Source organism: Mya arenaria, chromosome 14 (assembly GCF_026914265.1).
Source record: "Mya arenaria isolate MELC-2E11 chromosome 14, ASM2691426v1".
Lineage (NCBI taxonomy): Eukaryota > Metazoa > Mollusca > Bivalvia > Myida > Myidae > Mya > Mya arenaria.
Genome location: NC_069135.1, coordinates 27,834,212 through 27,858,482, shown reverse-complemented (window position 1 = coordinate 27,858,482; position 24,271 = coordinate 27,834,212). Strand labels below are relative to the sequence as shown.

The following is a 24,271-nucleotide window of genomic DNA, read 5'->3' as shown; positions in this document are numbered from 1 at the left end:
ACTGACCATGGAACTTATAGTATCCTTCCACATGTTTTTAAACAAATTCATAGACAAGAATGTTTTTTTCAAATGACAGTTTGTCATTTTGTATTCATTGTGATGAAAAAATGTCAAATTAAATTTCCAATCAATTCTTAAGAGGAAAATGTGATATTTATCTTATCTCCTGATAAAAACTTTCAATCACGTTGGGTACTGAATGGGGTACTATATTGGTTTAAATAGGAAATGACGTCATGAACACATAGTTATCTATGACTTCATCTTACCGGTGACCATTATGATGTCACAATTAATAAAAGTTTAGTTTTTTGTTTTTATTCCTTTCTGCTGTACTTGATATCACCTTTATATGTATTCTTCTTACAAACAGTGAGAATGATCGCATGATTTTTTGGTTTGAAATTTTTACTAATACAAATTTTTGCAATGCATGCTTGTAGTGCAGAGAATAGCATCGCTTTAATGGTACATGTATCCTGTTTTTAGCTCGACTATTCGAAGAATATGGAGAGCTATACTACTCACCCAAGCGTCGACATCACACCTTGGTTAAGGTTTTGCATGTAAGCACCTTTAATTATCATTGTCATTATCTCAGCAAATACATCATGTATTGCATTGAAACTTAAAATATGTATTCCCAACTATCTAACCTACTAAATTAATGAAGTTAGATAACACTTATTTGAATTTAATGCAAAAAATGGGCCTTTATTATTTGACCTTGAAATTCTGGTTAAGGTTTTGCATGTAAGCACACATAGGTTGATATCTCAGCAACTACTTTATGTATTGTATTAAGATTTTATACAATGGTACTCAACCATCCAACCTTCCTAATTAATCAAGTAAGATAACTCTAGTTTGCATTTAATGGAAATAATGACCCTTTCAAAAATTTAAGTGTCCCGACAGAATACCGGACTTCGAAGTTCAGGTGTCCCTCCTGAAAATTTGGTGTCCTCGGGATCCCGGGACCCTGTTAGTGTCGAACACTGCTTTATTATTCGACTTAAAAATTCTGGTTAAGGTTTTGCTTTATTATTTGACATATAAATTCAAATACATCATGTATTGCATTGAAACTTTATACACAGGGTCCCAACTATTCAACCTTCTTTAATAATCAGGAAAGATAACTCTTTTATATTTTATCATTTTTGCCCCTTTTAATATTATGCAACTTAGAAATACTGGTTAAAGTTTCAAGCATTGGACTTAAAATTTTCCATGTAACCACATTCATGTTAATATCTCAACAAATACATAATGTATTGCATTGAAATTTAATCTAATTTTACAGTGATCCATGTTTCGCCAAAACTTTTTAATCCTTACACTGAACAGCGGCGTAATAGTCGAGCACGCAGTCTCTGTGAAAGCTCTTGTTTACTAAAGAAGTAAAACAGGTAACTTGTTTTTGCTGTTTTTACTTAAAGAATATTTTGATAAAAAGATACTAAGACTCGTCATCATATAATTGACTGTATTATACAACTCGTCAAGGAAATATGTTAGTATGATCGACAAAGGCCAAGTTATTTACACATTTCCTGAAGTTGTTGAATATGTTTTTTAAAGCTTCATCAATGAAAACTTGACATTTGTACTGTTTTGAAAACAAACATATATTTATATATGTCGTTCTCGGATGACCCTGACTGGGACCTTTTTGACCTAATTATTTTTTAGAGCTATATCATTTTGGACAGTTTTGAAAACAATATTTAATGTTGTCTTTTGATGACCTAGATTATGGCCTTTTGACACACATTAAAATTTGAAGCTTCAGCCATGAAATTAAGACCATTGATTCGAAATCAAAAATCAAAATTGTGCTTTGATAACGTTGTCCTTTCGACATACTTTCCTATTTTTAAGCTACTTCAATGAAAGTTTTTAGTACAGTTTTCAAAACAAAAAGCAATGTTGTGCTTTGATGACATAGAATATGATTTTTGACATACATTCTATTTTTGAAGCAACAGCAAAGAAATTTAGACCATGTGTATAACTTTTAAAACAAATATCAATATTATTGTACTTGGATAACCTTTATAATTACCGTTTGACCATCTTTTCTATTCTAAGGTACTGCAACGAAAGTTCAGTAAGTTTTGCAAAACAATTATCAATGTTGTCCTCAGATCTTCTTTACTGTGACCTTTTGACCCTCTTTCATAAAATGTACTGCTTTAAGAATAATTATACATGTTGTGTGTGGCTAACCATGATTGTGACATTTTCACTTACTTTTTTATTTTTGTGGCCTCTGAAATAAAATGTTGCTATGTTTGGAAAACAATTCATCATTGTTGTTCTCGTGTTACTTTAAAGGGACTGCACACCAGATTGGCACCATTTTTTTTTTCCTGTAACGCAACTCAGGACAATTATTTAATAGAATGTGTTATGCTTTGAATCATAATTATAGAGAAAGGACCAAAATGTAAAAAAATAGCAGTCCAGCGTTGTATCCACTGTGCTACAAAGGCTTACTCCAAACCGGTGGTATATTTAAGCTATATACCTTCGTAGACATACTCGGTAATATGTTTAATGGAAAAATACAAAATCACTGCTTAGCTAAAATAAATTGTAAACTATGTGGTACTTCAGTTAGTAAGATTCAATGCATTCTACACATTAATACCAAGTTTATGTCAGTTTTCGACAATTGTTTTTCTTGCAAATTGATCATCTTGTGCACAGTTGCTTCAGCTAAGGCCTACGTTTTTAATTTTGAGTACAACATTGAACTTTGGACCATGTATACTGTTTTAAAAAACATATGTTAATGTTATGCTTCAGTTATCTTGATTGTGTCCTTTTGGCGTATTTGTTATGCAACTGGAATGAAATTTTGACTATGAAGTAGTTCTGCAAACAAACATTAACGATGATATTGCCAGGTGACATTTTCATCAACTTTTCAAAGCTACAGCATTAAGATGAATAATTATGTTTGGAAAATAAATATCAAGCTCAGATATTTGGTTTGAAGCATTGTCTAATTGTCCTCACCTAAAAGTGTTCAAATTATGCTTCTTTATTCAAGATTAGGTTCCGATGATTTTCTGTGTTTATAAGAGGAAGGACTTAGTTCTGCAGACCGAACAATGTCACCGTCCATCAGCACTTTCAGTGCTTTGATTCACTATCAACTGCCTCCATTTAATATTTATGTGGCATGTTTAACGCAGCTCTTCTCATATATCGATCCATTTCACCAATGCTTACTAGACGCGGGTCTCTTAAAGTTTATTCATACTCAGTATAATTAATCAGGAAGAATTTAACAAACACAGTGGCGTATCATTGATTTGACGTTATAGAGGTTGCAATTTATTTGTGGGACTTGGTTTATGTGCCTCTTCCGTCAGTCCGTCCGCAGCCATTACTACATAACTAAGCGACATAAGTTAGCGAATCTTGTGTGAAGTGTGTATAACAACAGTGCGGTTGTGTACGCGCACGATTCTTTTAGATCGGGTCAGCTTATACAAAAGCTTTACGTAAAGGTCACCTTTAATAAGATCAAGTAAAACACTTTACATTTGTCTTGGTATAACATGTATTTATCTCCTTTAAAAGAGCTAAAGAGGAAAATATTTTTAGGAAAATCACGAGTAATGTGGCCAGATGAAATTAGACACATATCTATTACGCACAAACTTTTGGAGATAGGGTCCTGGCGTGTGTTATCCGTTATCGACAGGAATATTGTTAAAGGCATACTAGCAAATCCAGCCTTGACGATTAGAGTCCATATCTGATGTGTAGCTTGACAACATGAGTCTGTTGGTCACATAAATGCCGTGAGCGTTCGAGCAGATTTAGTGACACGTTGTCCCAAACACGTCATTTTGAAATACTGTCCAAGACCAGTTACAATATTCGACTAAAGCCACAGGAAGAAAAATACACCCCTTTGTTTTGCAGCCATGCCTTTGATGTATCAAATGGCATGTAAACCTTTCCAGAAGGTTACCTCAGGAACATTCCCGTAAAATTTGGGACACGAAGCCATCCGTTTCGGTTTTAATTGAAATTATTTAAAATATAATCACGCGAACCATATGACGTAAATTTTAATGATTAGTATAAGCTGTGACCTTGACCATTGACTATATGACCTCAAAATCAAGTCCCCTACTGGTCAGGCCCAGCCTTCATGTCAAATTTGATGACCATAGGGCAAGGAATTGTCGAGTTATCACACAGATAAGTTTGGTCCACTGTGACCTTGATCTCTGACCCGATGACACTTAAAATCAATAGGAGTCAGCTACTGTCAGGCCCAGCCGCCATGTCAGGTTTGATGACCATAGGTCCAGCCATTGTTAAGTTATCACTCGGACAAGCTTCGACAACATTTTCGCGTTAAAAGACACTGTGGACTTGAACTTTGAACTAATGACCTTTTAAAATCAATAGGGGTCATTTTCTGGTCATACCCAATCTTCGTGTCAAGTTTTATGACCATAGGTCCAGGAATTGTCGAATTATCGCTCGGACAAGCTTTGGTCTACCGACGGACGGACGTAGACCAACCGTCTTGTGCAAAGCAATATACACCCTCTTCTTTGAAGAAGCCATATTTGAACTAATCTTGAGAAAGGAAACAATAACCGTAAGTTATGCCATTGGCAATACAATATCTGTATAATTATTCAATGATTATGATTAGAGAGACTGAAAGCCCCCTTACGCAGTAGTCGGAGGCTTTTCGCGAGTACCTTAAGAGGTATTGTACGCGGTGTGCAGAAGATCACACTTTGCAATCGTGTCGAGTGTAAAACAGATCGACACAGGAAATAAGTAAACTTCAGCCTCTAGAAACGTAAAATGAAAAACAGCAAAATTAAATTGATATTGAAGCGTAAATGGATTATTTAAGAGAGTTTAAATTCATAACAACGCGGAAATTAATGAACTCATCGATAAGCCCTTCTGAAAATTTCCCTATGCATATTGATTCATGCTTTATTTCAGAATTGGGCTTTTTAAGCAAGCTGTCCCTATGCGCATTGTTAACCATGGCGGAAGAATAAGCACACGCATCATATGGCAATTGTGACACCACATTATTTAGTCCTATTAGCATGATATGGCAATTGTGACACCACATTATTTAGTCCTATTAAAATTAGGTGCAAAGTAACAAAGCAAGATCTAATAATAAAATGCACAGTATGCATACAATTATCATAATTCTATGTTCCCCAACATTTTCCTCAGCAATAGTGTCTAATCCATTATAAACAGACTGAGTCATTCAGTATGTGTTCAACACAGCTTTGAGTCGGGGGTGAAAGCCAGATTGTACCGAACGACAATAAAATTAAGGTTTTGGTACCTTCTTGCATTAACTCAACGATTTAAGTTGAACCTTTCTAGCTATAAAAATGTTATGTACCTTGGTATTCTATCTTGAATAGATTTATGTGTCACAGTAATGCACGGGCTCAATAAAAGATTAATAAATGCACTTATTGAGCACGTACTGGTTTGCAATATTGCCAGTATGGGAGCTTTTGTAATCCCCCGACGAGTTACCATTGTCTGTCATATTTCAACTTGGCAAACAATAAATTCTATAAAGGCGCACAAAATTGGTTGACACCAAACATTTTTATTTTTATTTTAATGCATTAAAAGATTTAGGCAAATAACAAAGTGCTGCATCACAACGCAAAAAAATAAACGTTATAAGCGTTTGTTATATTATTAAAGGCGCACACGAAAGATTCATGCCCAAAAATATATTTACAACGTATTTTCTCATAGAATGTGTTGATAAAATCATAAATGTCCAGATTTCAAAGAAAACTAATTCTAGACAAGAAAATTTACTTGAGTTATCGTCATAAAACATTAAGCTATACTCTTGCTATAGATTATTTTTTCTTATGAATCTTGACCAAAGGTTTTGATAAACATATTCTATTAGATATACCATTTTTAATAAATTCATGTTATCTGGTAAACTGATTTAAGATTGAGATTTGAGGTAAGTATTTTGTGATATTTTGGCCAGTTTTTTTATCATTAAAACAACATAAGCCTTTATAAATGCTTTTTTTTTAATAAATAGCTACGCGACCCTATATTATCAAGTGAAAAACGCGCCAAAATTGTTTCTCACATGTTTTAATTTGTACACAACTCATATGCCTTTTTGTTTTAATCATTTAAAGTCAAATAAGTAAAACATGACTATTCATTAGAATTAGAACGATTTTTTATCAACCTCTATTGTGCGTCCTTAAGTGAAATCCCCTAGCTTCTGAGTTTCCTTTAACGAAGGAATAACATTAACATAGTTTAACGTTTAACGAATTCGCGTCATTATATTATGCCCATTAAAATCAAAGTTTTAAAAAGTATAAGATATGCCCTCGAAGAAGAGGGGACAACGTAAATTTTGCCAAATTTTGACAATTTAGTGGCTAAAAGGTTTAGCTTATAATGTAATAATGATGTTGGTCGAACCTAGTCGAGATGTTATGCCAATAAAATTGTACCCAAGATAGGTATCAAATGTATAGAGCGCGAACAATAGTGTGACAACATGGACGACGAGGCAGACGTCGACGAGGCCGAACAATATGACCCTTATATGTATGCGATGCTACACAAGTGATCAAAAAATGACGACGGGATGCGTTTTACTTTTTCAGCAAAATATTATCTAGAAGCAAGTACAAGGCATTTTGCGTTCATTTGGACTCAGAGTTTTAATATCGTCGACATTTTTTTTAAATTGTTTAAATTGAATATCGTAATTTCGTTTATATAAACAAACTTGAAACGTCAGATACTTATCTATACATACACACTTACTTAATTGACTTTCGTGCCAGATACTCATTTATACGCATGCATTCATGCAATTGACAAAGGTCCAGTTATTTGTTTGTACCGACACATTCATTTCAAAATCAATGGTGCCAGATACTTATTTGCACAGACGCATTAATTCAATTTACAATGAAGCAAAGTGCTCAATTGACACTGTCGTTCGGTGAAATGAATCATTTCCTATATTTTATTCGATGGTGTATCAATATATATCACTTTAGGCGTAACAGGTTTATGAACCTTTTTCGCGTTTCGCCAAATTTAACGCTTAAAATTGATCTTACCTAACAAAATTTATATTATAATCAACAATTTTATTTAAAAGTCTCAACATTCGTTAAGACGAGAAATAACATAACAAGTTTGGCAAAAACAAAAATAGTGAGCTAAGCTTGAGCCTTAGAGGCTTGGTCGATAAATTGGGGGCAGATGAGTTTTTCAGGCTTAGACCCTTTATCTTAAGAGTGCTTAAATTAGCACGAATTTGCAGACGGGGGACGACGGGTATTCTATAAACAATATGGCTCAAATAGGTAAGTAAACAAAATAAAAATACGGTTCATACGAGACAAAAGTTTACATAACTTACAATACTGTCTCAATAATAAATAATAATAATAGTAATAATTATAATGATAATATTAATAAGAAGGAGAAGAAGAAGAAGAAGGCTTTTCATTTTCTTTAAATATTATTCCTTTATATTAAGAGTATGTTGTTTAAAGGTGTCTACGTTAATGAAATAGAAACTTATACTGGGATAATGCATACAGATAACGTTAATTAAGGAATGACAAGATAACAATCTATGGATATAGATATGCGGACGCATGTCTGGTCTGTCTGTGTTGTATTACGTTGTGAGTCTTTCGTTCAATGTCTGTTACACGACGTGTAATTGATTATACTCAAATAGTAGTTGCTTATTGAAATTTTTACAGGGCGAAGTGTTTGTTATTCCGAAAATCCCGATTCTGAAATAAAAACAGAAGGGGGGGGGGGGGGGGTGTTAATATGCTGTCCGTCATCGATCTGCGTAATCCACGCCTAGTTACATCTAAGAATTGTTTCTTTCTACAGGATCTTTGTAAACTTTCTGGCTACTGTACTTGTCCTTGTAATTTCCACTGTATAATCAAACAATTAAGCGTCAATATAAGATATATATACATAATAGAACAGCTGAAAGTACTTTGCCTTATCAACGGTCACTCATACATATAGAAAGAGAGATAATATAGTTTTCGTAGTCGCATACTACAACAGTGCCATGAAAATGTCTCTGCGCGGGGTTCACGCCTTATATCATGGGCTTGTGTGGATAAGTCTGGCAGTAACAGTGTTTGGACAGTTCTCTGTATTGGCCCAGACTGCGACTGTTTCCTCTCAAACTGACTCTTCAGCTGTGCGATACTCTTTGCTGCTCAAGGTAAGAATGCACTTGAATTGACCTACATATTCTGTTTCGTTTCAAAGTGGCAAGCGATAAGGCCATTTTGTTTTTCAACTTATACTAGTTAATGCCATGGCATCTCTTTACTCCTTATGCAACTCTGAACTGGTTGATCTTATATGAACCTACATTTTAGCTCATTTAAGTTGCAGAATGTATGATGCTAATTATCGATAGGGTTATGTCCGAATGATTCTGGAACGTCGGGCTTGTGAAACTTAAGAGTGTAATTAACAATCATTGTAGAAATTTTTTTCGTCATTCGACTTCAGATAAAATAACTTAAAGAAAAAAAGTCCAGGTCTTATTTCTTTCCTTCGTAAACATACATATATCATTAAGATGTGTAGAACAACATTAGTTTTAGTTATTACGATCACAATATGTAAACATCAGAACTGTGTTTTAATGTTATAAGTACATGGAGTGCTTTTATCTTGTTGTTGTTGGGCAAGTGGGTTCGGGGCATGGTCATACGGAATATGTTTCATTCTTTACGTTTTCAAGCGCTACCCTGCAGGTTTAAGCATAATAACACTATTGTTTAGAAATTGATTTAGCAAAGCGTACTCATTCAATCCATTATTAAAATCCTGTTCATAATGTTATCTTGTTACGAAAAAGATAAGAAACAGTATTTTTCGGCTCGAAGATATTCGTTAGTAACCGTGCCGTCCTTGAGGGCGTTATTAAAGGCAACGATTTGAATGGTCGTTTGTTGTACCATGTAACACCAATGCAAACTGTACATGTATGGATCCTCGTGTGTGTGTGTGGGGGGGGGGGGGGGGGAGGGGTATAAGCCCACCTCTTTAGTAAACTCTATGAGCTTATCAAATAATACTCACACTGAGCCAATTTCTGACCACTGTGCACAAGAGTGTAATTGAACGAATCGTGACATTGCTGCTGAATGTGTAATAGATAATCTAGTACTTTATCCGCTTTATTTTTTGTAAGGACTAAACCATGTGCTTCTTAACAGGTTCTTAGTTAAATTTATGGCTGCTAGGATTGATCCTGTAGTTTCCATTTATTATAGATGCATCAAATTTGTATAAGCTCATTTCTGCAAAACGTAAGGGCCACTCATTTAACTTACTATTATAGCAATGCATTTGTACCACGATGGCAAGAATTACGTTTTATTGTATATCTATCTATCCAACAGCTGGCAGTTCTAATTGAGGACAAAATCAGGAAATTGACGTTTATAATCTTATAGCAAAGAGCTATGGTTGCAAAATGCCACATGGCCATTGACTTGTCAGATTATGCAGAAATAGATGCCATAGTTTGACATCGAAACAAATATGCTGCATCGCTAAGAATGAAACATTATCCTGTTATCAACTTGTAATATATTTCTTTGTTTGAAGGAGCTGGCAACTGTGACAGAGGGTCGAGCAACTTTAACTCGTCAGTTGTCACAATATCAGGAATCGTATCTCACCCTTCGAGACAAGATCGCCGTAAAGAAAGGTATTAAAGGATGTACAATTTATAAACAAACTAAAACTGTATTATTGTTTTATTCAAAATCTTTTGGAGCAAGGCCAAACATGCACAAAACAAACAAGATAACGCTACATGACAATACACATTATATATCTATTTGGTGATGTTTTGAGTTTTCGTGTGCAATGTGCAATGGTCAGTGAAAACTACGTAAGAAAATAAAGGATGATTAAACCATGAACGTTCACTCACTTAAACAATTTAACCACTGATGGTTACTTGTACGAATATACGATTATCAAAATTTCAAGCATTTATTCTTTAGAAATTAAAATAAAAACAGTACAAAAATGGGTGTGACATTTTAAGCGAAGAATACTATACTTGTCCTAGCAGTACTATAAGTATAAATCATGTGTTTCCGGTACGGATCGAAAAATCCGACCCTCGCGCACGCACGTGAGCCGGTAAAGAGGCTTGCCGAGTTACCGGCAACGCAGCGTACCCGAGAGTCGAATTTATTTTTTCTTGCATATCAAAAATTATCAATTTATGAAAAATTGACGTAGAAAACGCACCTTTGTACATTTCACAAGTATGCGCGTGCAACATTGTTTACTATCGTCATAAAGCGCAGTACAGTGAAACTGCGTTCCCTCAAACAAGCGGTCGTTCGAGAACCGGCGTTCCCTCGAGGTCGGAGCTTGGTCCCGAACATTTTTCCTTCTATTTGTATATAAAATATACCCACGCTGCATCGAAACCTAATTATGTCGAGCAGTCGAGCAATATCCTCGGTCCCAAGTACACAAATCGTGCACAAAACCTTATGGCTCCCTCGAGGACATAATTCCACACCTTTTCCCGATCGCGTGTTCCAAGATAAACAAACAATTGCTAGGTGTTAAAATTTTCGCAAGTTGTAAAAATTGCAATGACAGTTGAAAGGCAATTTGATAAGGTGTGAAAAACCGTTTTTCACTGTTAACGCATGACCGATATTAGTGGCATTTGAGGTGATAATTATGAGAAGTTAATGACGAGAAGTTCACGCTTTAGATGTTGTCAGAAGGTTCTTTGAATTCACTGCCGATGCTGACCGTGATCTTCAGACGCTCTGTAAGCTGTATGTCACATTACGATTGAACAGTTTCGCGAAACCGACAAGATGCGCCAATCAACAATCCTTGATTTTGCGAAACTTAAATCTGACTAATGCCACAATATGTAATTCAAATGTTGCTTGTTACGAAAATGTGCTTTTTGTTAAAATCAACATTTCTATTTATTGTTTTTTTCTTTTGCGTTTTACATTTAGTTTACGTCAACCTTTGAACATATAAGCGATTTCAACAACTTCAAACTTAAAATACACTGAAATATATTTCAGTTCAAATTGGAAAATTGAAAATCGGGTCGTTCGAAACATCGGTTCCCTCGAGGTTTTGGCTCGGTCCCTGGCGACCTCGAGCGATCGCAGTTTTACTGTAATTTAAATCACTATTGTCGTCAAATAGCTCCTTTAAAAATCGCGTTTTTACGATTTTTTATTTTCAATTTTAATTAAAGGTCTTGCATACATAATTATATATTTGATTGCGCTTTATTGAAATGGCATACCATATTTTTCATAAATCACACAATAAAAGAAATAAGAAGTGGCGCGATATCAGTCTGTGTATACCACGTAACAAATTACGTCAATATGCTACGTCGGAAGGCAAATTTTGCTTAAAATGAAGACTTAAATCAAAAATAACTTTTCATTTACAACACCATTTTAAATGAAACAAAGGGCAGTCTCTGCCGCCTAAAATGCCCAGCAATTGTTTTTTTTTTCCGAAATTTGATGAGGTCATTAGTTTCATCATACACTTCGACAAACCTGTTTCCAAAATAATGTTTTCACAGTGCTCTGTCAGACGGCCGTATTGTTAAAAGGTTTGTCGAAGTGTTATAAGAAACTAAACTTGCAATCCAATTCTGGTAAAAGACCGAAGGTGGGGCTCCGAAAGCGGCGTAGACTGCGCTTTGTTTAATTTAAAATGGTAAAGAACTAGTGAAGTTATCTTTGTTTAAAGTCTTTTTTCAAATCAAAATATTGCCTTCCGACGTATCATTTATGACGCAATTTATCACGTGGTATACACACACTGGATATTGCGCGTTACTTATTTTACATAGGGGTGTATGACGGGTTTTTCAAGCAATGGTCGCATGACCGGAAACACAGGTCTAGTATGAAAACAATGATTTGGAACATGTTTGATGATGCTATCAAGTGAAAATGGTATCACACATGTATGCCACATGTTACACCTGCACCGACAAGTAATGGAATACAAATATAACTGATTATACTTTAATGAATATCGTATTTGGTATTCAATACAGTACTATATTTATAGCGGCATGTATGTGCTTCAACACTACGGCCGTGGCGTTTACTGCTCATTTGGATGAAGACATCACCGTGCTTGGCGCTGATCAGCCGATACCATTTCGGAATGTCACCCTCAACGAAGGTAGATGAACTTCCTTTCTATTGTTCCGCACGCTCTTATTTTACTTTATATACTAAGTAAACTACAATGAGCGACAATATAGACTGTGTCATTTCGTTGCAGTCTCACTAGCTACACTGCTTTTTATTTTGTGTCACTCTCTTCACATTTAACTGTAATTCTTGACCGTACGATATGTTCTTGTACGATCGATCATATGATAGCCCATTTGTATTGACAGGATGTGTTTCTTCATCTTCAACTTATAAACAACAGGCTTAGCGTCGGTTTTACAAAATGCACTGTTTACTCCAAGGCAGTCGAGATTTCTGTTATATATGTAAGGCTTACTGATGGTTGGAATCTTATGAACGACATTTTTTTTGCACTAAACATGCATGTAATAAATGCTTATTTATAATACCAAATAAATCAAAGCAGGGCAACATCATAACATTTATGCCAACACTTGATAATTTTTTCTTAGTCAATCGTGGAACATAACAGTATTGAAGCTGAAATGCAGTGCTGCTCTTTAACGAATTGTTCAATGATAACAGCAAAATTCACAGTTTTTGCACGACAGACGATAGTCCCAAGGTAGGACACCACCAAAATTAGGACTGAGTAAACTCCGGTAAACTTCCATTTTAATGATTTTTTTCATATACTTTTTTTTACATATAGATATGTTTGTGTCTATGTAATCTGTGTTTGTTGCATTGTGAAGTGGTGTTCAAATGCTTCGGAAATACACGCATAAGCGCTGGCTCGATATGATGCACTGTCCCTCTCGGTCATGCGATAATTCGTTTGGCGGAATTTATGAACGATCTATTAGAAACAGATTGCTAACCTTACCCGTATTTTAGATACGTACTTTACCTGATAACTTAATAACCCTGTTTTTATAAGATTTCTTTAAATTATAACCATATTTTCTGTACTTGCACGACGGACGAAATGTCCAAAGCAGGAAACCAACCGCAAATTAGGAATGAGCCCCCGTTTCACTGTTATTTCCAAGGCAGACTAGTCAATATTAATCGAGTGTCTGTAAGACTTTGAACCTCGTGCGTCAAACAACGTCATTGTTAACTATTTGGCTACTGGTATTGTCCCCGTGGTTTCCATTGTTGTTTTTTTACTATAACAGCCAAGCTTAGTTTGCAGCAGGTAGAAATATTTGTAAATTTAGAAATAAGCATACTTGGTATCTCTTTAGGTAACGCCTACGATGCGAGACACGCAGAGTTCCGTGCACCGGTCAATGGCACCTACCAATTCTACGTTACCATATCCACGCGCGCGGGCTACCAAGTCGTCGCTGACATTATGCTGAACGGCACTCCGGTCGTGAAACTACGCTCCGGAAACGACAACCAAGTAAATACGGTCACTAATGGTGTCGCTCTCAACATGAAGGCCGGCGATGACCTATGGGTACAGCACGATCACTCCATTAGCGATTCCAACAGGCTTTTCAAAGATGAAGGTCTCTTGACTACATTCTCGGGTCACCTTGTCAATAGGTTGTAATTTCTATGGATACTGATTAAAGTTGTAAACTTGTGTTTGTTTGGGTATTATTTGTTTGTGTGCGTTTTGCTCCTTAATCTAAACACTACTTTTAATGTATTCAGATAAAGATGAGCCATTATAAATAATGTTTATTGTAATAAATGGTAACGTGGCCACATATTTCCCTGTTAAAAAGCGCCAACATATCGCTAATATTTTTTTTATTGTGTACACAAATAATGTTTGGGTTTTTTTTATCATTTTTCTTTGGCATCAACCTATATTGTGTCCATTTTAATTCAATTTTAACATTGACTATGTATATCAAAATAATTCCTTTATAGAGACCCCATTTTCTATGATCAAGCTGATATGACGACCTGTCATCGACAAAAAAGATTCGCATGAAGACTTTTCTATTTATACATGTAACAGCTTAAACTTAGCGTCTTTCTAATTACACATATTATTTGATTCCATTATAACATTTCATAGTGGTTTTAAGCAGTCTTTGTAGGACTTAGAAGATCTAAATAGCGCTTAGTATTTTTAAGTTGATTTTAGCAGGACCGGATATACAGTGTGTGTATACCACGTTATGAATTACGTTATAAATCTTTTCCATTTTGCTCCGAATGATGACTTAAACAATATGTGTATACCACGTGATAAATTGCGTCATAAATGCTACGTCGGAAGGCAATATTTTGCTTCGAAGGAAGACTTTAAACAAAGAGAACTTTTTTCACCATTTTAAATGAAACATAGCGCAGTCTGCGCCGCTTACAGAGCCCCGCCTTCGGTCTTTAACCAGAGTTTGATTGCGAGTTTAGTTTTTTAAAACACTTCGAAAAACCTTTTCACAATACGACGGTCTGACGGAGCACTGTCAAAACATTATTTTGGAAACAGGTTTGTCGAAGTGTTTGATAAAACTAAACTCTCATTACAACTCTAGTAAAATACCGAATGCGGGGCCGGCTCTATATTTGAAGCAAAATATTGCCTTCCGACGTAGCATTTGTGACGTAATTTATCACGTGGTATAACTAAATCACATCAAAGCTTATTCTGCGGGTTGAACCGCCCGAACCTAAAGCGTGGCTTATCAGCATAACATTATATATCCAATGATACTTCGGACAGAGGTCCTGTGGCTTGTCTCAGCCTATCGTTTCACCTTCATCAATGTTAAGATAAATGCTTTTAATCTAAGCATAATACTTTTTTCACTATTTACCAGCAGCCCCCCCCCCCCCTCCAGCCCCCACCCACTTCAGCCCACCAGGACACACCATAATTACATGTTTTTCAACAAAACAACTGATCCTGTTATTTTAAGTCATTGGTTTAATGGTTCATGTTTTATATCTTATAATCAAATTATTTTTGAATCATTTTTGAAATTAATTCTGTTTGTTTTACCATTAAATTTCAAGGAAATCATACATGTTTATACATTGTTATTGGTGTATTTGTTTTGTATATAGTACCGGTCGTTTTGACGAACTAGTATTTAGAATAAAGCTTTGACATGGGATTACATTTCACTTTTTTGTGGTTAATAATATTTATGTCTCCCATCCCGTTACGAACTTGTCACGGTTAAAATACACCAATAAGAATGCATACACATGCATACATTCCTGGAAATATAGCGTTGTTACAAACAATTAATTTAAAGAATATTTTGATTGTAACTCAAGATATAAAACAGGAGCGATAGCTAAATAACAATGTGAACTAAGTTCGGAACGATCCCTTTAATTGTTATTTAAGAAATTGGACCAAATCGAATGTTTGTACATGTGTATGGAAATAGTTCAGACAGAGCAATAGCAACTCAATACATAACAACACCGCTTATGATGAATTCCATCACCATTTAGCTGAAATGGATTGATGTGTTTATTCAACAAAATTAAAATGTAACAACTAACACCAATAATTTAACAAAATCAATGACCTGTGCTATAAATAATGAGAATGATTTCGCTTTATTTCACGTCAACGACCTCATCATCGGGTGGCGTATAAAGCGTCCCAGGTTTGGGTACAACGTCAGCGTTGCAGTTCTCCGTCGTGCAACAGAACGTACAGTGAATGTATTTGTTAACGTTGCCGTTAGGATTGTACGTCTGGCAGTCAGGGTCGTCGCTTGTTGTGTGCCACCAGTCAGAGTTACATTCACGTAGCGTTCCGCATCTGATAACAGTAAAGCAAAACGGGATACACTGTTGTGCCCTTTGTGAAATGACAAACTATATCACATCAGACGCGGTGTGACGTATTTACCTTACGTTTTATAAAACAGAAACGCATATGGCTTTTTAACTGCACGAAAGAAGGCAACATTGTATACCGATATCAACTAGAAGGAGGTACCAATTTAAAACTGTTTTGTAGTAGTTCACAAGCTGAATCTCCACTACCTAGTATCGTGGCGAAAATTGCTAAAAGAAACGTCACTGTTCTTAATACGAGTAACAGCAGATGGGTCTTATTGTGCTTACCAGAATATCTCAATGGGTTGAGTTTTCCACAATATGTAATATAGTACATTTGAATAGCGCTCGCCAATTATGGTACCCGACCCACAATTTCTCTTCAAAGAATCAGACGATTTCGAAAGCGTCGGTACATTTCGACATATCTCGGAAACATATATTCCCCAAGCGTTCTATTTTACCCTTTCGTGAGCCGGATATTTTATTTTCGGTTATTCCAATTATGAAAGACTCTTCCTGCAATAAATTATTTCACCATACCTTCGACTGATGGTCTTGGAGCCGTCCGCGGTATTGGTTACCTCGTTAATACAGTATGGTTCCGGGCACGAAGCGACGTGATGCAGTTGGAAACACAGTGGGGGAACGTTGTTGCACACGGTACAACTGATACCTTAATAAAACAATTTAAACTGCAGGAAAATGCAGCGGCCAAATTTCAAGATATTTGAAAGACAAATATGATTGGCAAGTCATAGAGCTAATCGTAATAATGTTAAACTTTTACTTATACAAAAAAATAAATGACCGAACAAAGTAGTAAATGCAAATATGTTTTGTTTTAAATTTTATATATTTTGTAATTATGCAAGACCAAAAAAGCCTTCTTGTTATATTGTTTTTGTAGTATATGTTTACATATCGACACAAGGCAATAAACACATACGTATTACATAAACAGCATTGACATATTGATTTTTAAAAAAGTAACCGCTTTAGAATGGTCAGTGAATATCGAAAATACATTTGGGGTCTAAGGATGGATCATTTTTGGTTTTTGGGTTTAAATAATCCTAAATAGAAGCTTATTTGTCCATCAGATGTCAATATACTGGCATGTAAACATAGAATGTATCATTAATTATCATAACAGATATATATCAACTCTTTATAGAGTATTAATATATTATGTTTATGCGCTGAAGTAGTGCGGTGCCCATGACTCGTCAATCTGTAAACGTACGAATACAATGTGGCTAAACAAAAATGATAAGCTGCTTATTACAATATTTATTTATTTATTACCTCACGACATGGTGCAACATTAATAGAAAACATAAACAGACTGTCATTGTCAAAATAAATGAAACGAACTCATTCTTGCATTAGTTTAAACATAATATATTTTACAACGATTGTGAAGAAAGCTATGATAGCTTATACTAAGTCACTCTCGTTGGCATGATATTACGCGAGAGTGTGGTCTTGTGTTGTGGGGGAAACCAGAGTACCTGGAGAAAACCCACTTGTCCGGCTTGGTGACCACAATCCAAACTCACACGCGCCCCGGAATAGAACCCGGGTCGCCTTGGTGAGAAGCGAGTGCGCAAACCACTGCGCTAACCGGACAACCTTTGCGTTCTTGCATTAATTTACAATTAAGGAAAGTACATGAAAGTAACCTGCAGGCGCTGTTGTTGTTGCTACGGTTGTCGTAGATGTCTTTGTTGTCGCTGCCACTATTGTCGTATCAGTCAAACCGCCAGTGACAGATGATACCGCTGTTGAAGCTATGGTCGAAGCAGCAGAGTCAGTACCAGACGAGGGTGAGGGCAAGGAAGAAGTGGGTGCACCTGATGCAGATGTTGTTGCTGTAGAGTCAGGTCCAGCCGAAGTAGCTGTGTCAGTAGTAACAGGTGCATTTGCAGTTGTTGGTGCTATGATCAATAATATTCAATGGGCGGACACGAATCAAAAGGCCGAAAGTACGTTAAAGTTTGATGAATAATGAAGGTTCTTGGATCATTTACCTATAAAAAAACACTTGGACGAAGACATATCCTATAATTGGCATGTTTAAACAAGTACTATATTTTAACGCTAGTTGGCGTAGTATGTCAAACATAAACAAATTTCAACGTGTGCTTTAGCTAGAATACCGCGATATCCGCTGCTAGGGACATTGAAGGTGTTGCAAGTTCCATAACTCAAACTGAAACTGCTATTTTTGAAATATAGATGCGGTTTGTGATTGATCACCAATGCAGAATATTTTCAAGGTAAGATTTTAGACGTATATGTTTCGCAGAACTATCGTTTTTTATCTCATGCTATGCCTTGTTGTCGATATTTTCTTTATAGTATATGTGAAATATAATAATTTGACTCCGCATTATCAGCGGCAGGTTAATATGAACAATTAAATTGAAAACAATGATGGCTTAATTGGTAATATTCCAGTAAGTCATGCGCTCTTCTCTAATCTCTGTTTAAATCATAAAATATTTATTTGAATAAAGCAGCTCATTTTCCATTTAAATCATCGGAGGAAAACATTGATATATTCTCTTGGTATCATAATAAAGTATTCCCAGAACGTTAGTCAATTACTGTTTTTTTTTTACCGGAAATTACGTCATAAGCATATCACAATGTGACAGACATAAAAAGACTGTCATTGTCAAAACAAGAATTAAAATTTCTGAAGAATACAAACTCATTCTTGCACTCGTTTAAACATTATATATTTTACAACGATTGTGAAGAAAGCTATGATAGCATATACTAAGTCACTCTTGTTGGCATGATGTTGCGCGATAATGTGGTCTTGTGTTGTGGGGGAAACCAGAGTACCCTGAGAAAACCCACTTGTCCGGCTTGGTGACCACAATCCAAACTCACACGCGCCCCGGAATCGAACCCGGGTTGCCTTGGTGAGAAGCGAGTGCGCTAACCACTGCGCTAACCAGACAATCTTTGCGTTCTTGCATTAATTTACAATTCAGGAAAGTACATGAAAGTAACCTGCAGGCGTTGTTGTTGTTGCTACGGTTGTCGTAGATGTCTTTGTTGTCGCTGCCACTATTGTCGTATCAGTCAAACCGCCAGTGACAGATGAGATCGCTGTTGAAGCACCTGATGCAGATGTTGTTGCTGTAGAGTCAGGTCCAGCCGAAGTAGCTGTGTCAGTAGTAATAGGTGCATTTGTAGTTGTTGGTGCTATGATCAATAATATTCAATGGGCGGACACGAAACAAAAGGCCGAAAGTACGTTAAAGTTTGATGAATAATGAAGGTTCTTGGATCATTTACCTATAAAAAAACACTTGGATGGAGACATATCCTATAATTGGCATGTTTAAACAAGTACTATATTTTAACGCTAGTTGGCGTAGTATGTCAAACATAAACAAATTTCAACGTGTTCTTTAGCTAGAATACCGCGATATCCGCTGCTAGGGACATTGAAGGTGTTGCAAGTTCCATAACTCAAACTGAAACTGCTATTTTTGAAATATTGATGCGGTTTGTGATCGATCTTCAATGCAGAATATTTTCAAGGTAAGATTTTAGACGTATATGTTTCGCAGAACTATCGTTTTTTTATCTCATGCTATGCCTTGTTGTCGATATTTTCTTTATAGTATATGTGAAATATAATAATTTGACTCCGCATTATCAGCGGCAGGTTAATATGAACAATTAAATTGAAAACAATGATGGCTTAATTGGTAATATTCCAGCAAGTCATGCGCTCTTCTCTAATCTCTGTTTAAATCATAAAATATTTATTTGAATAAAGCAGCTCATTTTCCATTTAAATCATCAGAGGAAAACATTGATATATTCTCTTGGTATCATAATAAAGTATTCCCAGAACGTTAGTCAATTACTGTTTTTTTTACCGGAAATTACGTCATAAGCATATCACAATGTGACAGACATAAACAGACTGTCATTGTCAAAACAAGAATTAAAATTTCTGAAGAATACAAACTCATTCTTGCATTCGTTTAAACATTATATATTTTACAACGATTGTGAAGAAAGCTATGATAGCATATACTAAGTCACTCTTGTTGGCATGATGTTGCGCGATAATGTGGTCTTGTGTTGTGGGGGAAACCAGAGTACCCTGAGAAAACCCACTTGTCCGGCTTGGTGACCACAATCCAAACTCACACGCGCCCCGGAATCGAACCCGGGTTGCCTTGGTGAGAAGCGAGTGCGCTAACCACTGCGCTAACCGGACAATCTTTGCGTTCTTGCATTAATTTACAATTCAGGAAAGTACATGAAAGTAACCTGCAGGCGTTGTTGTTGTTGCTACGGTTGTCGTAGATGTCTTTGTTGTCGCTGCCACTATTGTCGTATCAGTCAAACCGCCAGTGACAGATGAGATCGCTGTTGAAGCACCTGATGCAGATGTTGTTGCTGTAGAGTCAGGTCCAGCCGAAGTAGCTGTGTCAGTAGTAATAGGTGCATTTGTAGTTGTTGGTGCTATGATCAATAATATTCAATGGGCGGACACGAATCAAAAGGCCGAAAGTACATTAAAGTTTGATGAATAATGAAGGTTCTTGGATCATTTACCTATAAAAAACACTTGGATGGAGACATATCCTATAATTGGCATGTTTAAACAAGTACTATATTTTAACGCTAGTTGGCGTAGTATGTCAAACATAAACAAATTTCAACGTGTTCTTTAGCTAGAATACCGCGTGATCCGCTACTGACATTGAAGGTGTTGCAAGTTCCATAACTCAAACTGACACTGCTTTTTTTGAAATATAGATGTGGTTTGTGATCGATCTCCAATGCAGAATATTTTCAAGGTAAGATTTTAGACGTATATGTTTCGCAGAACTATCGTTTTTTATCTCATGCTTTACCTTGTTGTCGATATTTCCTCTATTGTATATGTGTAATATAATAATTTGACTCCGCATTATCAGCGGCAGGTTAATATGAACAATTAAATAGAAAACAATGATGGCTTAATTGGTAATATTCCAGCAAGTCATGCGCTCTTCTCTAATCCTGTTTAAATCATAAAATATTTATTTGAATAAAGCAGCTCATTTTCCATTTAAATCATCGGAGGAAAACATTGATATATTCTCTTGATTTCATAATAAAATATTCCCAGAACGTCAATTACTGTATTTTGACCGGAAATTACGTCATAAGCATATAACAATGTGACATAAAAAATATAAGAAAGAAAATTGAGTTTAAAGTATACTATTTATTTTGTTATTCTTACTGGATATCATCTCAAAATTCATTTTACTTATAAAAGGAATTAAATCGTTAAAATCGATCTATTTATTGTTTTAAATTATTCCGGCTGCTACATTTCTACAACGCATGTATCGCGGGAAGTTTCATTGCTTTGTCAGTGTGTGGTATTCGGCCCATCGAAGCAGGAAGATATTTTTTATTATTTCTGTTGTACCGAAAAAAGCATGTGATCATACGACTCAGCCACTATTCATCATATAATATACAATTTTATTCAATTCACCCGGAAAATATGTTAGTAAGCTCGCCAATGACCTACTTACTTAGAATTTTCCTGAAATAAATGAATTCAATTGTTAATAATATGACGACTCGTGACAAATCATACATGTATACTACATAAATGGATATTTAGTATATGATATGATATCGGACCAGTCAACGTTTTTTGCACTTATCACACATGGATGGCCTTAAGGTTATAAAGTAGAAATTTATTCAACCCATCCCCTCCACTCCGTCTTGTTCACGGAACACTTCTTACTGGAGTGGGCTAAATAAAAATCTTTACTTACTTGTCGAGCATCCAATAGGAAGACAAATTTCGTCAGTTTGTCTGAATTCACCATCACATTGATTGCCTCCACAAAATGGAAGTGGTTTGTTGCAGTTCCGAAATCTGGACCGAGTTCCCTTAGAGCAGTCGCCTTGGCATTCCGACCACGGATACCATAATGCCCAGTTTCCGTCCACTATTGAGATTATTTTACTACAGTAACACAATAACACACAACATGCTTAGGGCTGTTACATTGCATTATGAAGCATATACTCTAGATACTCCCTTTCCTTTGGGAAACTTACACAATTGGAAAAGCAATAATTAAAGAAATATAATTGTTTAAAGTTTGTAAATTTCATACTCGGCCATATAAACCGTAACTGCCGAAATGTCAATAAAATTAACAGTTTATTCATTGTATAATGTATGACATATAGATTTCTCGAAAAAGTTAAACCAAACTTGCAGTTGACATGTAATTGCGTACAATGTCGAATACTTATATCTGTTTGTTACCTGGACAACACTTTTCTGGGCATTCTGTTACGTCAGTTTCATTTCCGACGCAGTCCTCTCCTCCAAAGTCGGGCTGAGGATTGTCACATGATCGACTTCTTGTCATTGTTCCGTTTCCACATGTGACGTCACACGCGCCCCATGCAGCCCAATCCGACCAGGTACCATTGACTAAAAGGATAAAGGCAGGTATATGGTTAGGTTTAGGTAAATTAAAAGACTGAAGCATTGCACATTCTCATTCCATCCCTGTATTTGTGTATTTATTCCATTTGTACTTTATATAAAGTATTCACCAAGTATCATTAATTCGTCTTTAATAAAAATATAAGGAATGGCGCAGCTATATTATAAATTCATGTTTACTCGGTCCTATTTGACAATCACTCAATCCTTTCATACATACTTGGGCAGTTAACAACTAAGCATAGCTGGTCCTGGGTACTATCTTCCGTGCAGGTTGCACCGCCATACATGGGTGTGGGATTTGTACAGGTCCGACTTCGTATCTGGGTTCCATTTCCACAGGAAAGGGAGCAAGTTGACCATTCACTCCAATCAGACATACCACCGTCAACTAAAATATACAAATTTGACCAACTCCACATTGCTTATAGTATACGTAATGTTGAAGAGGATCTGTTTATTATCAGACTGAAAAAAATACTTGACTTGTTTCTTTATGGTTTGAAAGATAGATCCTTGTTATTTACTGTATTTATTCTCATACATTTTGTTTTTTATGGAATAGATTAATGACAGGTACAAGTACAGAAAGTATCTAACTACATGCGCGTACTAAGACAACGCTTATAGTAATGCTAATTTGAAAAGTCATGACAAAGGCTTTGTTCATAATTTTAAGAACGCTCTGGCATTAACAATCGCGTAGAGTTCGAAATGTGGGCATTCGACTATTGCTTTTAAAATTTATTCACAAGTTACGCCATCAATTACTATGAAATCAATCTATGAGGAGCTATAAGGCTTAACAATAGGACGAACCTGGACACTCCCTTTCAAAACATGTAATGTTGTCATTGAATGAACCGGGACATGGTTTCCCACCGTACGCATTTGCTGGTTTGTCGCATACCCGTGAACGGATTCTAAACCCCGTTTGGCAAGTGGTTGAGCATGCGCCCCATTCCATCCAAGAATTCCAAGCGCCGTCCACTTCACATATGCAAACAATTTGGAGCATTTAACAATAAATATAGTCTTTAATCAAACATAGTCAATAAAAAGGCTATCATATCATAAATTTTATTTTAGTTAACTAACTTACAAAGAGTTTGTTGTTAATTAGGTTTATAAAGAAAACCAATCTTTATTTAGAGAAACAAAACTATTAAATATACTAGTTCTATAATCCCAATATACAGTTAATTACCTGGACATGGTTTCACAATACAGGATGCTGATTTGGAGAACTCCCCTTGACAGTACATCCCATTGTGTTGTGTTGGTGGGTTATCACAACCGCGGAAGGCCATTTTTGTACCAGTTCCGCAGGTGGAATCACACGGTGTGTAACCCGACCATTCCGACCACCCACCATTGACTGAAAAATGTACGCCGTGAGAAAAGTTTCGTAAAAGGTGTTCTATAAGTCTAAACGTCGTACTGCATACAACGATCTTTTAGCGTTGCAAATTATTTTTTATTTCCCCCCCATAAGTACACGGTCAAAAGCTGTAAGTCTTTTAAATGTCTCAAACGAGAATCACAATAGTATCTGATCTTTATAATTGTTTTAAATATTTTGGCAGTTTTGCGGTCAAGACATTTAATTTGAATATTAGAATCAACAGTTAAAACATTGAAAGCTTTTACAGAAGGGATAAATACGCGCGCACTCCGCAAAGACAAATAACATTGACAATTATTAAGACAAAATCATAAATATTTC

General features: G+C 35.8%; 2 protein-coding genes across 2 annotated transcripts in view; one reads left to right on the top strand and one right to left on the bottom strand.

The window, feature by feature from the left end:
* The first annotated feature begins 8,106 nt into the window (after window positions 1-8,106).
* LOC128215809 (caprin-2-like) lies at window positions 8,107-13,857 on the top strand. Its single transcript, XM_052922413.1, has 4 exons — window positions 8,107-8,299; window positions 9,703-9,805; window positions 12,190-12,306; window positions 13,511-13,857. Exons 1-4 carry the CDS (start codon window positions 8,141-8,143, stop codon window positions 13,822-13,824), a joined length of 693 nt encoding a protein of 230 aa, XP_052778373.1. The 5' UTR covers window positions 8,107-8,140; the 3' UTR covers window positions 13,825-13,857.
* Window positions 13,858-15,669: 1,812 nt separating this feature from the next.
* Window positions 15,670-24,271, bottom strand: part of LOC128215969 (A disintegrin and metalloproteinase with thrombospondin motifs adt-1-like) — a 33,330-nt gene continuing 24,728 nt past the window's right edge. Inside the window, exons 12-20 of the mRNA XM_052922568.1 lie at window positions 23,753-23,923; window positions 23,365-23,535; window positions 22,766-22,936; window positions 22,360-22,530; window positions 21,857-22,033; window positions 20,340-20,495; window positions 19,059-19,214; window positions 16,575-16,707; window positions 15,670-16,011 (exon numbers count right to left, since the gene is read on the bottom strand). Of these exons, the coding sequence (XP_052778528.1) occupies window positions 15,804-16,011; window positions 16,575-16,707; window positions 19,059-19,214; window positions 20,340-20,495; window positions 21,857-22,033; window positions 22,360-22,530; window positions 22,766-22,936; window positions 23,365-23,535; window positions 23,753-23,923 (1,514 nt within the window). The 3' untranslated portion in view covers window positions 15,670-15,803. The remainder of the gene's footprint in view (window positions 16,012-16,574; window positions 16,708-19,058; window positions 19,215-20,339; window positions 20,496-21,856; window positions 22,034-22,359; window positions 22,531-22,765; window positions 22,937-23,364; window positions 23,536-23,752; window positions 23,924-24,271) is intronic.

Coding starts and splice junctions, on each gene's coding strand:
- LOC128215809 (XM_052922413.1), top strand. CDS start 8,141: ATGAAAATGTCTCTGCGCGGGGTTCACGCCTTATATCATGGGCTTGTG. Junction 9,806..12,189: donor CAAGATCGCCGTAAAGAAAG/GTATTAAAGGAT, acceptor CTATATTTATAG/CGGCATGTATGTGCTTCAAC. Junction 12,307..13,510: donor GAATGTCACCCTCAACGAAG/GTAGATGAACTT, acceptor GTATCTCTTTAG/GTAACGCCTACGATGCGAGA.